Genomic DNA, 12,907 nt, shown 5'->3' with positions numbered 1-12,907 from the left:
CCACTCCGGTGGACTAATGTGGAGTTGCCCTGTACTCCCGGACCAATTCAAACAGATTCTTTCGTAGCTCACCCCCTCCATTCAGAGATATCCAGAACACTTTGTTCAATGTACACATGAACCTTTCAGCCTCACCAATGGCCCTTGGCCAGAGGCAAGTCACTTTTCGATGTTGTATTTGGCCCTGAAAAAGGGGACCATTGTCCGAGCACAACTCATATGGAAACCCATGGGTTGCAAAGATTTTCTCCAGAGCCAGTATGGTGTGGTCGCATGTCGTTGATTGCACCAGCTTAACTTCAGGGTACCGGGACCACTGGTCCACCACCGCCAGGAAATATGTGCCCAACTTGTGGATCTGAAGTCTGCGTGCACTGTGACCCACGGTTGTTCACTCCTTTCCATGGATTGTATTTGAGGCCCCCTCTCTGCCGGACTGGCTGCTTGACATGGAATCCACTGATGCACTGATGCACATACTCTTCCAACCGGTTATCTAGGTTCGGGAACCTCACCTTGGCCCGTAAGCGCACCTTAGTTTTAGCCGTGCCCTTGTGTCCCTTGTGGGCAAGGTCCAACATTTTTGACACCAGTGCGCGAGGTATGACAATCTGGCACCCTCTCAGCATCAGCCCTTCTTCTGACCTTGAGAGATCATTCCGTGCCCCCCACAATGCTTGCATGTCTTGTTGGGCACCCTTCTCTCTTCTGGTGTTATTGCCCAGTACCCCCTTTCCAGTCTCCGCTGTCCATGGATGCTTCAATGACCTGAAAAACCTTAGCGGTTCTGGATACATCTACCAGCTCCTGGATTGTTAGCGCCACAGGCATTGCCGCCTCCGCCACAATGGCGGACCATTTTGACACATTCGATCACTTCAGCTTCTCTTTTGTCCGGCCTGAACCTGGGTGGCGAGACAAATAGTCTACAGGGTTGTTGGTACCTGGCCTATATTGTAGTTTCACCCCATATTCGATTAGGGACAGCATCCACCCCTCTATCCGGGGGGGGGCTTGGACGATCCACCAGCCATGATGGGGATCAGCGGCTTGTGGTCGGTGACGACAACCACTGGCTTTCCCAGAATATATAGGCAGAAGTTTTTACATCCCCATAGGATGGCCAGCACCTCTCTTTCAATTTGCGAGCATCGCTTTTCTGTGTCAGATAACGCCTTACTGGCATACACAAGTGGATGTATCTGTCCATGTGTGTCCACCTGTAGCAGCACCGTGCCCAATCCTACCGGGCTAGCATCTACCACAATTTCTGACTCCTTCTCGGGATCAAAGTAGGCCATTGTCTCACTGCCCGTCAGCGTTGCCTTGATGTCGTCAAACGCCTGTTGCTCCCTGGTGGACCATTCCCAGACGCCATCATTCCGAGTGAGGGCTCTCAATGGCTCTGACAAAGATCCCAGATCACGGATGAACCACCCACAATAGTTCACCATCCCCAGAAAGCTCCTGACCTCTGACGGTGACTCTGGAGGAGATGTTTTTCGGATGTCCTGCACTTTCTCCGGGTCAGGGGAAATGCCACCGGCATGGAAAATAAATCCGAAAAACTCAATTTAGTCTTTAAAGAATTCACATTTTCCTTTATGTAACGTAAGTCCCAGGCTCTTGACTCTATCTAGTGTTCTTTCCAGCCTTTCATATGTTCTGCCTCGGATAAAGCGAACACCAAAATGTCGTCGCTTAAATTTATCACAACTTTTAGGCCAGCGAGGGCGCCCCGAATCACATTCTGGAAGACGTCGGCAGCTGACGAGATGCCGAAGCTTAGTCTTTTGAACTTGTAGCTCATGCTCAACTTGTGCCCTCAGGTGGAATGGGATCCTCCTGTGCTTCAATGCCTCACCGACTCGTCGATATGGAGGCGTATGGGTTCCCCTTTGAGTTTACCTATGCTTCTGAAAACGTCTGCATATTGCTCCATAATGTGTCTAATGTCCAATGTCTTTCAGATACACTGACAACATAGCGAAGTGTACAATGTCGAGCACCTCTGAGGCCACACAGCTGAGTAATGAATGGGGGCTCACTTCCGTGACAAAAAATCTGGCTTTAATGGAATTTTGTCCGTGAATGACTGTTGATACAAATGCCCCTCTTAGTGGTAGAGGCGTGTCCCCTCCAAAGGTGTATATTTTGGCCTTTGTTTCCTCAAGCACCGGTGGGCCTGATAGAGCTTCATAATGCCCCGCGGCTAGGACACCCACTGATGCTCCAGTGTCTATCAGTACCAGCGTTGGCGTTGCTGCGATGCTGACCACACAGGTGGGTTGACGTCGCTTCCTTATGCTGGACGCTATGTTGGAGATGAAAAACACTTCTTCCTCCTCCTCCACTTCTTCAGCGATGTCCAGTTCCTGTAGGCCTTGCTATATTGCAGCGACATTCTTTGATTTTCTCGGGGTGCCACTGCCGACTCTTGCTGGACCTCTGGATGCAACAACCGGTACCGCCGCCCTGCAAACCCTTGGGTAGTGTCCTGATACCCCGCATCGACCACATACTCTTGCTTTTGCTGGGCATTCACCCGCATGAGGGAGATCGTAACCACAATATTGACAGGCATGCGGGTGATCCGATTTCTGAAACCCTTCCGGTTTCTTTGGAGCCCTCTGTTGTTTTTGGGTCGTTGAGCGTCCTATTGCAAAGGCTTCTTCACTTCTCCCTGGGCGGAATGCTGCGCCCATGTGGGCCCCTCTACTCTCCGCCAGTTCATACGCTCGCCCCATGTCCAAAATTTGAGCCAGCATCAAGCCAGGCTCGCAGAGTACCTGTCTTCTCAGCTTCCCAGAGCTGCATTCTTGAAGAAGTTGGTTGCGTACCATGCCCTCTTCATTTTCCCACCTGCATGTGCTAGCCAACTGTCTTAGCCTACCACCAGAACTGGTCCAATGTCTCTTTGCCAAACTGTTTCTCCGCACACATGACAAACCTGTCGTAGTCCATATATGCCAGGGGTAGAAAGTGATCCTGTAGGGCATTCTTGACTGCTGAATATGTTGTCGCCTGTGAGTTCAATGACTCAAAGATGCGGTGCACCTTCGATCCTGCCGAGTACAGCATGGTCGCCACCTTGGCACTGTCCTCAGTTTCGCCAGTGGCTCTAAAGAACATTTCCAATTTCTTCATTCATAATAACCATTTGGGGCCCAGCTTGGATGGGGGCCCAGACTGGTCAAATTCCAGCATGGGTGCTAATGTTCCTTGCTGTCTTCGTGGCAATGGCGCTGGGGCAACAGCAGCATCCTCTTGTTCGCCCATGTTGTCAGACCTCACCTTAGAGTATGAGGCCGCATGTCTGTCACTCTCTTCACACAGCTGCACACTCAGGCTGTAGATGTGCTGTATAGTCGTCCCCAACAGCTCTTAGGAACACCCACTCACAGCATTGGTTCACTGCTGGGCCCAAAACTATGTACTGGAATGACCAGTGTCCTGGACAGTGTCCAGTGTCTTTGTATCTTCTTTCCTTTTTCTAGCCACAGCAATCCATGCAGGGACAGCTGTGGAGTTTCCAAAAATTGTCCAATAATGCTTCGGACCGGTTCACGAGCACCTGTGAGTGCCGCAACCGTCATAGCAAAATCCAAAATGGCAGCCGCGAGAGCCGCGTAGGGATCGGCACTGTGTGGGCGTCAGATAGATTCTCTATTAATTAGGGTTGTCAGCCCAAGAATCCACCTCCCCCTCTCCGGTGTCTCCCTCGTCGCCAATGTTAGTTTTGTAGCCCCAGGCCACCCATTCACACACGCATCTAAAGTGAATGAGACGCAGACACATCGTACGCTTCAGGGTCCCGGCGGCTAATACTGCCTCTGGGTTCCGCTTTATTTAACCCGTATGCGCGAGCCAGAACGAGGCTCGCACATGCGTACAAACATGCGTTTCACTACGCAACACTGGGTATGTCCCAGTCCACACATGCTGAGAGCCCAACAACCTCTGATGGGCCCCTCGTGATGAACTAATGACATTTCAGTTTCTAGCAAATGAGTTTATCTGCATTTGGAATAGCAGCCACACATGCTGTGATGTCCCAAGTCACAACAATGCACAGAAGATTGAGAAATGACCTGTTGTGCCTTGCACTTTCCATTAGTACGAATGTGCTCACCTTAGTGAGTGCCCGACATGCATGAGTTGCACTCACAAATGCGAGGCCACACTCTCACTCAGCACAGCTTTGTGTAATTGGGAATTTTTGAAAAAAGGTCATGTAAATGTGCTCATTTTGAAGTTCCTTGGGCTTAAGTAATTGTGAATCTTTGTGCCATTTCTTTCCATTCATGAGCAAGCAAAAGTAAAACCACATTTATGAAAATACACTTTAGTTTGTAATTTGTAAACAGTGCAGATTAAGCCAATGGGCCTATTAGACTTGAACGCCAATTGCTGTTATCGGTGACGTACAACAACGGGAAAATGGATGGGTCACTGACATTACAATCTAATCGTACTGGTATTCATTTTATTTTCCTTGCAAGGACAAAGCCTTGATTGCGAGCATCGGGATTTTAACCGTTGACTTGAAGTTTCTAGAAAAATGTCTGCAGCAAGTGCTTATTCACAAATGACATCTCAGTGCATGCATCTTAGATGCACATTTGCAGAGGCCCTTTTTTGCCCCCTTTGCACATTTGTGCAAATTCAGTGGCGTTTTTCCTCATTTAAGAACGCATCCTGAATTCACACATAGGGTGTGCTTTTAAATGGACAGAAATTGGACACATTTCCCTGCATCTGTTCGTTAATTTCAGAATTTGTTATGCATTGTCAAAACCGCGACTCTCGCACTTGCATTTCTATTCCTCAAACAGGGAGAGAAATGCTTTTTTCCCTTTAGTTCACATTTTACTGGGAACGGTGAAATCTGCTGGGAGCTTGTAAAATGCTCCAGACACCAATGCATTCAAGGGGGCTGGCCGGAGCATCATTTACACTACAGATCAGCCACCTGTAAATGCACAAGTTACCTTTGAGAACAAGATTACCTGAGCCTATCCTAACATGGTGCATCTACAAACAGTACTTCCGATGTGCTATTTTTAGATGACCCATTTCTTTTTTTTGGGAGGATTCACTCCCTATTCTTAACGAAATGTGACATGGAGTTGATGTGAACAAGAACAGCGGGACATTCAATCTCAATCTTGAACTCATCTTCCCAATATTCGAACATGCAAGCAATCTGCTTTACCGTACAAAGGTTTCTCATTTTTATGTTGTTTCTCAATAATATATTTGTGGATTTTGTTTCATGATGGCAGAACAGACTAGTAGACATTTTATCACAAAGTACACATGGGTTTGCAAAATGTGTATCTCCATATGTTTTGGACCAAGACTACCATCAGACCTAGCCAGCAAAGCCAATGGCAAGAGATCATGGGAGTCATGGGAAAACCATGCGGGGGGCCACAGGATGCAGACTTCTGCTCTAGACGTACAAGAAGTAGTGTGGCATGCCAGAGATAAACCTCGCTAAGGGATCGCAAATGGATGAGGTTCTTGGGCTATGAAGAATAGGTATTACCGGAATTGACCGATCACAATTGACCTTTTGACCTAATTGACCGAATTACAGTGGTCCTAATTAATCTTCTTTACAGTTGACCTTTGAATTATTATATATATATATATATATATATATATATATATATATATATATATATATATATATATATATATATAGGGTTGGGTTTGGTTTATAATAATATAAGGGGATTGGGTGGGGGGTTGTGGTGGGTTTGGCTTGGGTGGGGAGATAGCGGGCAGGGTTCCCCCGCATATATGTCCTAATTGACGTTTTAAATTCGGTCAATTGTCAATTCGGTCAATTGTAAAAAAGGTCAATAGTGAAACAGCCAATTCGTATACAACTGAAGAATAGAGTAGTTCAGTCTTCCTCAGGTGAACTCATTTTTTGTCAAACCAACCCCACCAGAGCAGGGATGCAAATAAACACTGGAAGAGCCTACCATGAGCTTCTTCTGTTTGGAAAGATATGGCTCTGTTAGCTGCGGTTCTTCATGGTCCAGCTTCATGAGTTCTGTGGAAGCATTTTCTAAGTGTCCTAAGAAGAGATTAAAGACAGCTATTGAAATGTCACAACATGGAGTACAAAGCAGGCTTGGCAAATTTGCCATCATATAATAATCCTACAAGAAATTGAAACCTTACATGAAAATGGACGCGCGTGTGTGCATGTAGTATAACATGGGTAGATGATTATACATTTGTGTCGATGTGCAGTGAATCTCTACATTTCTATTTCAGCAATCTGATTCGCCATCTCCCATGATACATTAAAGGGTCTCTTTGTGACAGAGCGGGGGTCTGTAGCCTTTGGCCCTCCAGATGTTTTGTATTGCAACAACCCTTCACAGCATAGCCATTGTTGAGAGATCATGGACGTCACAGACCAGAACATCTGGACAACCACAGGTTGCAGACCACAGTGATAGAGCATGATAGAGCATGTGAAAGGTTATGTCTCCTTCACACATCGAAAATGATCCCATTGATTAGCATTTCTGATTGTGGGTTTGGGCCTTGAAAGCAAAAAAAATAAAACAATAAAAAAAAGTACCACTCATTGAACCTTATGGACCAAGCAGTCGTTATTGCAGGATACCTGCCCACCCCAAGTAATGGCTCAGGAGTACACAAAAGTCACAAGTTGGAAAAAGGAACACGTGTTCTAGGTGATTGGGTTCATGCCCATTTCTACCACTATACAGTATGTCAGTGGGCCTTTTAGAAGCCAATGATAGCAACTCACGAGTGGTTCCGGGCACAGAGACGCCCCTGACAGTTGTCCCTCCCCTTTATCACACAAACCAAAGAAAGGAAGAGCAAAGAGGAGAGGCTGTGCTCTACGATCGAGCATTTTACAAAGCTAAACGACAAACAGGAGAGAGAGAAAAAGAGAGAGAGAGAGAGAGAGAGGGAGAGAAAAGAACAGAGACATACTCGCTGCATCCTGTTTTCTTTTCTCCCTGCATGCAACTGGTCACAACAGCAAAACGCTACTCCACTCATACATGTCATATTGAACCCTCTCCTTCTGGGTACTAACAGCTGAGATCAGTAAAAAGCACAGGGCGAGTGCTGAGGCTTATATGACTAGAGTGACATCTTGTCATCATGACAGGAGGCCATGCAAGAATTTCCAGAAGGCAGCCATTAGGCACGATTAGCATCAAATCTGTCATCTAAACATCGCACAGCGGATGTGTTTCTGTTATATGTCCAATCTTTGGAAACAAGCTGTTCACCTTCAGGCTTCGACTGGCCTATAGGGAATAGGCCCATGGCCGAACCAAAAACGCCAAATTCTGGCGTGGGACAGTTTTTTTGGTCAATGTGGGCCAATGTGATGGGTTAATTCACTCTGCAGCTAGTAGTTTTGACCAGTGTTGCTGAATAAATATTCTTTGACATGCACAATTTGCATCATATTTGATTAAAAAAACTCCCCCTTGGGTACTATTCAAACAGTGTCACAAAAGGAATGAATAGCCATTTGCTACTGCGGGCCACTTTTTTATTGGTGCCAGAGACAATTTTAAGGCCCAGTCCGACTCTGTTCACCTTATTCGCAAGGGTCACGTGCGCTTTTCCCAGATGCTGTGTGCCAGTGCAAAGCATACAGCTTGCCAGCCCTCTTGCATACATTGCGTCGGGAGTGCAGAAAACGTTCTGAGAAACAGGCCCAATGTGTGGAGGTGTGGACTGCCTTCAAGGTGTTTCATTAGATAAAGCGCTTTCATTATCACACACAATGTTCTGATATCCATATTGTCTCTTTCTGATTGCATAGGTTTGCAGCTTTAGTTTAAGGAGGCCGCATCCCTGCCAATGCATACCGAAGCCACCACTAGTGCTTTAAAGAAGTTGATCTGTTTCCACAGCACTACTCCAGTGGCTTTTATCCTCTCGGAAAATGCAGACAAGTGGTTCCCCAGTCTGGAGAGTTGCTCCCCATTTTCTATTGTAGATGAATGTGGGACGGTCTATTGTCTTACGAGTGGAGCGTTTCACTGAGTTTTTCCAATGTGCCTTGCGATTCTCTGATTTACATCATGACCCCAGGCCACAGTTCCTGGTTCTGGAAAGACAGCCAACCCTGGATCCCACAGTTCTTACATAAATGACACCCTTATCCCACTTCACACGATGGAGTGGGATAGCAGGATGCTTTCCATACGCAGCTCATAGATTGGCTCGGGCCCAGGCTTGCTGGACCATGTGTTATCATTGCGACATGCTTACATCGATACATTATTGCGCAAAGCCCACGGAGACTCTAAAGGTCTAGTGTTGTAAACCGGGTGATTGATGCATTGAACGCATTTACCTAGAAACTGACTTCTCATTTCCTTCCTCTGCATGAGCTTAATATATTCAGTTTTATTCTTGGTCTTGCAGAAAGATGCCAGACATGTCAATCATGCCAAGTGCACCATGTTTAAAATATTTACACATGCTTTGTTAGTAATGCGTGTTAAAGACCTAGGCTTGTAATCTTGAAAATGAGAATGATTGCAGCATTCAAACTAGTGAACTAAAACGAACACACATCACCTGTCAGGTTCCTTCCCCCAATACACATAGAGCTTCTTCCATGCACCCTAGCCCTGCCAAAGAGGGGCTTTGGTGACTGGCGTTTCTGGAACCGGGTGTACGAGATCCTTTCTTTCTAGTTTCAACTTCTCCAACCCACTCACGTTGAGTTTGTGGGAGTCATCTCCAGGTTCTGGCACCCTTTTAGTCACCATATTACACAATGGATCGGTGGCTCTAGTGGACTCTACTTACTGATAAGACCTGATTCACAGAAGCATTTTATAATGGCGCTATCCCATTGAAAAATGCTCTGGGATTCAGGCCCTTTCACTGGCAGATGGCTTGATTTGTGTCGGTAGATGGAAGATTTGGAGGAAGGTATGGCTGGCTTCTGGAATTGGGCCTTCTCTACCCTGACATTTCATGGGATTGCTGATATAATTTGCCCATTTCCTTTTTTCTGTTTATTGATATATTTAGTCACCTGAAATCCATAGATAGTTCTGAAAAAGAACTACAATGGCACAAAGAAAGTTACTGTAAATGTTCACACCAGACAGTTATTTACAAAGAACTCATGGATGACAACTCCAATTATGGTTTGCGCCAATCCAGAGTTGTACCATAACACTGCCCAGTCCTAATTTACTCTTTTTCAGTTTTTCACATTTCCGAGTTGTGGGGTGAAATAGCACCGGATGCCATAAATAGAAGGCCAGAGTCATTGGGGGCCTAAAAATCTAAAGACACTAAAACATGCAAACTGCCTTTCATGAAGGAACAAAAATACACATGGGCCTAATGTGTTAACCAACCTAAATATGTGGTTGACGAAGGAACAAAAACACACATGGACATAATATGTTAATACATCTATGGAGAGCTGTGCTAATATTTCCAGGAATCGTAGTGCACAGAACCTGAAATGAAAATGCCAAGAATGTGTTTCAAGCCATCGCAGTGAAACAAAGCTTTTTACTATGAAATAAACAAATGCATGTAATTTCGTTTTTTTCCCTTTAAACTAAAACTAATAATATGCAAAGCAAAATGCTTGTCAGACTTTCAGAACGTGAACAGGGTTTCTGCTGTGCACAAACTCATAAAATGGACAATGTTCAAATAACTTGCATAGTTTTAAATGGTATCTTTTTAAGATGTCATTTTAAATGTATTTAGGTCTGCTGCTAGCCATTTCTTCAGAGGTTAAACCAAGCTCCAGGGCCTTCCCTTTGCTGTACTGAAGGCAGGCCTGGGGTGTCATCATCAATCAGGACTATGTCCTTAAAAACACAACTTTAAAATACTTTTGAGATGGGAGGCACAGGATGGACCAGATAAGAGTGGGTCTGTTCTCCAGCAAAGGTGACCTCCAGGTCAAAAGCCTCAATAAAAAAGTGCATTAGTGGTCATTATCTCTTGAATGGATAGGCTAATCTAAGCACAGACCTCTCTGCTGATGTCATATGCTCCAGGAGCATGGGGGTCTAGCCAATGAGGAGTGAGATTGCACATTGACTACAATGGGAGAAATGTGTTTTATCATGTAAAATTGACAATATTCATTGCACCACCGTCATTTTAGGATTTTTGGAAAGATGACAGTAAACCCCTCCTGATCATCCAAAAAAGGAGTTTGGTAGGAGAAACACAACTGAAGTTATTCATGAAAATGTGATTTGGGCCTCCTAGTGTTTACCAGTGATATGAAAAATTGATAAAGCATGTAAATTATGATTAGTATGACGCACATAAAGGGCCATGTTTGTCAATGATATGGCTCTGGAGTAAATGGAGAAAAACTGCAGCTCTGCACAGGAATGACATACAGACTTCTGATTAGTGTCATTTGACTCGCAGTGAAATAGAATTGTCAAATATGCATTCATACATGTAAAGTTTTGGAAGTTAACGGTACTTACAAGGTAGTGAGATTTTAAGTGCAAAAATATGACCGAGCCCCCCTGTCAAAGTGAGATGATGAAGATCTCTTCTCCCCTAGCCAGTCCAAAGCACTCTACCCATCCCTGGTCCTGTCAGCACACAGGTAGGAGTGGAGTAGTGACACTCAACCAATCCCTTCTGCAGGAATCATGACAAGTTAGTGATGTCATTTGCACTATAACTAAGTCAGCCCGCCTCAGAGCTGGACTCTTGCCACTAATCCCATGAGGTGACCTGCTGTCGAAGTCTGGTGTGAACATCTCAGCAGAGAGAGGCCTAATCTTGCAGAGAAGCCAGGAGACCTCGAAGCTGACAGGGGACCCCTTGGAGGACTCAGCAGAAACCTTGACTGAACCCCTTTTGCTGTCCCAGCAGTGCCCTGACGCTCCCCCTGATGTCCAGTCCAAACCTCTCCTGTAAGTAGAACTAAACCCCAAAATCCACAGAGTGTGTAGGCCCTGTATTCTTTCAGCATTGTCTTAGTCATTTCCTCATTGAAAAATCCAGTTTACCTGTGTATCTAGTTATTACCCCATTGAAAAATCCTTCATTTGCCTGTGTATATCCTAAGCATATTTCTCAAAGTAAATCAATTAATTTCGCCATTTATTTCACGGGATCAGTATTGTTGGCATTCAAACCCAACCATCTTTTCCCAGTGTATTGTGAGACGGTACAATCATAAAGAGTTATTATATATTATATATATATTGTATAAAATTGGAAGTGCATAGTCTGGTGTTAGCTCTGTGGTGGTACTCTACTAAAAAGGATATTTTGTCTTTGTGTTGCCACAACATTGGTGGCTGCTGCAATCTGATGGTTCTAATTTGCTTAAATAAATAAATTAGTAAATATATTATTAATACACACCAGCCTGGTTCCTAGTCCATTGTGGCAATGGGTGTTTGTTGAGGTTGTGTGTGAGACGGGTTGGGGGCCTCACCACAGTGATCCAAATAAAAACTCAGAGCGATTTGTTTTGTGCCACATTCATTGTAGAGGAAGGAGCTCCCTGACTTGATTGTGATCGTACAATAAACCACAACAGAGTGCTCTTTCTACAAGCTGCCCAATGTATAGCCCTCTCCCCTCCTTCCATCATTCAAATCTATGCATACTCTTTCACCCTTGGCAAGCGATTTTCCCCACAATGAATGAATAAATAAATGAAATATCATTTTGTATGTTCAAACATACCAAGAAAAAACTCAACCTCAAGGCACGCACACCACATAAAGCCAACATAGCACAATTAAATACACATGTCTAACAAGCCACCAAAACTCGCCCATCCCCAGCTGGATCATGATTCATCATTATAGCAGGGGACAGGCATGAATCATAGGGCCAGATTTATGGAATTTTTAGCGTGGTTGCACTGCCAGCAAACACCCTGATTCACAGAGCGGTGCAACGCGTACTTTTGCAGTGCAAAGTCACTTTTCACTGCAAAAATCCACTTTGCACCACTCTGTGAATCAGGGTTTTTGTTGGCAGTGCAATGTCACTTTGCGCGGTGCTAAAAATTCCATGAATCAGGCCCCATAATCTTGCCCAATTTAAATGATTGTACTTTCACCTGTTATAAAATCCTATTGTGAAAAGGCTCATGGTGCAGATCCATTCCATTCCCTCACTCCGCAAGCTTGAAGACATTCCGCTCCTTATTTCTAGGTTGTACCTTCACAGGTATATATTATGCCTGTTTTGTTTTTTCTAGTAGAACAGGGACACAATCATGCTTTGCTCGGTCCTTCTAATGGAGCAGACCGGCGGCCCGATCAGCCTCCATAGGGTAGAACACGCCCTTAGCTTGATCTGCTTTGCTCCAGGGAGCCAGCCAAGTCTCTTCCTATACTGTGCCGAGGTATCCCCCACTCCCAAAAATGTCAACTGGCTCTATTCCAGAGCATGCAGTGTTTATTATGGATTGAATTCGATGAGAGGGGCTGAGCATATACATCCTCTGCTGATTAATCATCTTCACTCTCAATTATTGAAAGGATCTCTTCATTGTGCATCTTCACAAGAACCAGAACCGATTTACACCACCTTCCACCCATATCATGTGGAGTTTGGCGCTGCAATGGCAAAAACGCTCTTGTGCAAAATGCGTTGCTCCAATGCATGTTCGCACCAGGGCACTGTTTTGCCCAACCGCTAATACTGTGCCTTTTTAGCACCAGGGCAGAGATTTCCCTGCTACAAAAAGGCAGTGAAAGAATGTGTTTTCACCACTAACGCAATGTTTGGCCTAGTGCAAATTCAGTGCACTTTCCCCAGTGCCAAGTTTCTGTAACGAGGCGCTAGTTTTGCTGATTGTGTAATGCGGCATGGAGCAGCCAGGAGATGGTTGTACGGCTCCCATAATGAC

General features: G+C 45.1%; 1 protein-coding gene across 1 annotated transcript in view; it reads right to left on the bottom strand.

Annotated features, from left to right (window-relative positions):
- GDAP1L1 (ganglioside induced differentiation associated protein 1 like 1) overlaps window positions 1–12,907 on the bottom strand; it is a 932,901-nt gene that overhangs the window by 238,583 nt on the left and 681,411 nt on the right. Inside the window, exon 4 of the mRNA XM_069651319.1 lies at window positions 5,997–6,091. Within this exon, the coding sequence (XP_069507420.1) occupies window positions 5,997–6,091 (95 nt within the window). The remainder of the gene's footprint in view (window positions 1–5,996; window positions 6,092–12,907) is intronic.

The sequence above is a fragment of the Ambystoma mexicanum genome, chromosome 3p, assembly GCF_040938575.1.
Source record: "Ambystoma mexicanum isolate Mex_15411 chromosome 3p, UKY_AmexF1_1, whole genome shotgun sequence".
Taxonomy (NCBI): domain Eukaryota; kingdom Metazoa; phylum Chordata; class Amphibia; order Caudata; family Ambystomatidae; genus Ambystoma; species Ambystoma mexicanum.
This window is presented reverse-complemented; position numbering and strand designations above follow the sequence as displayed.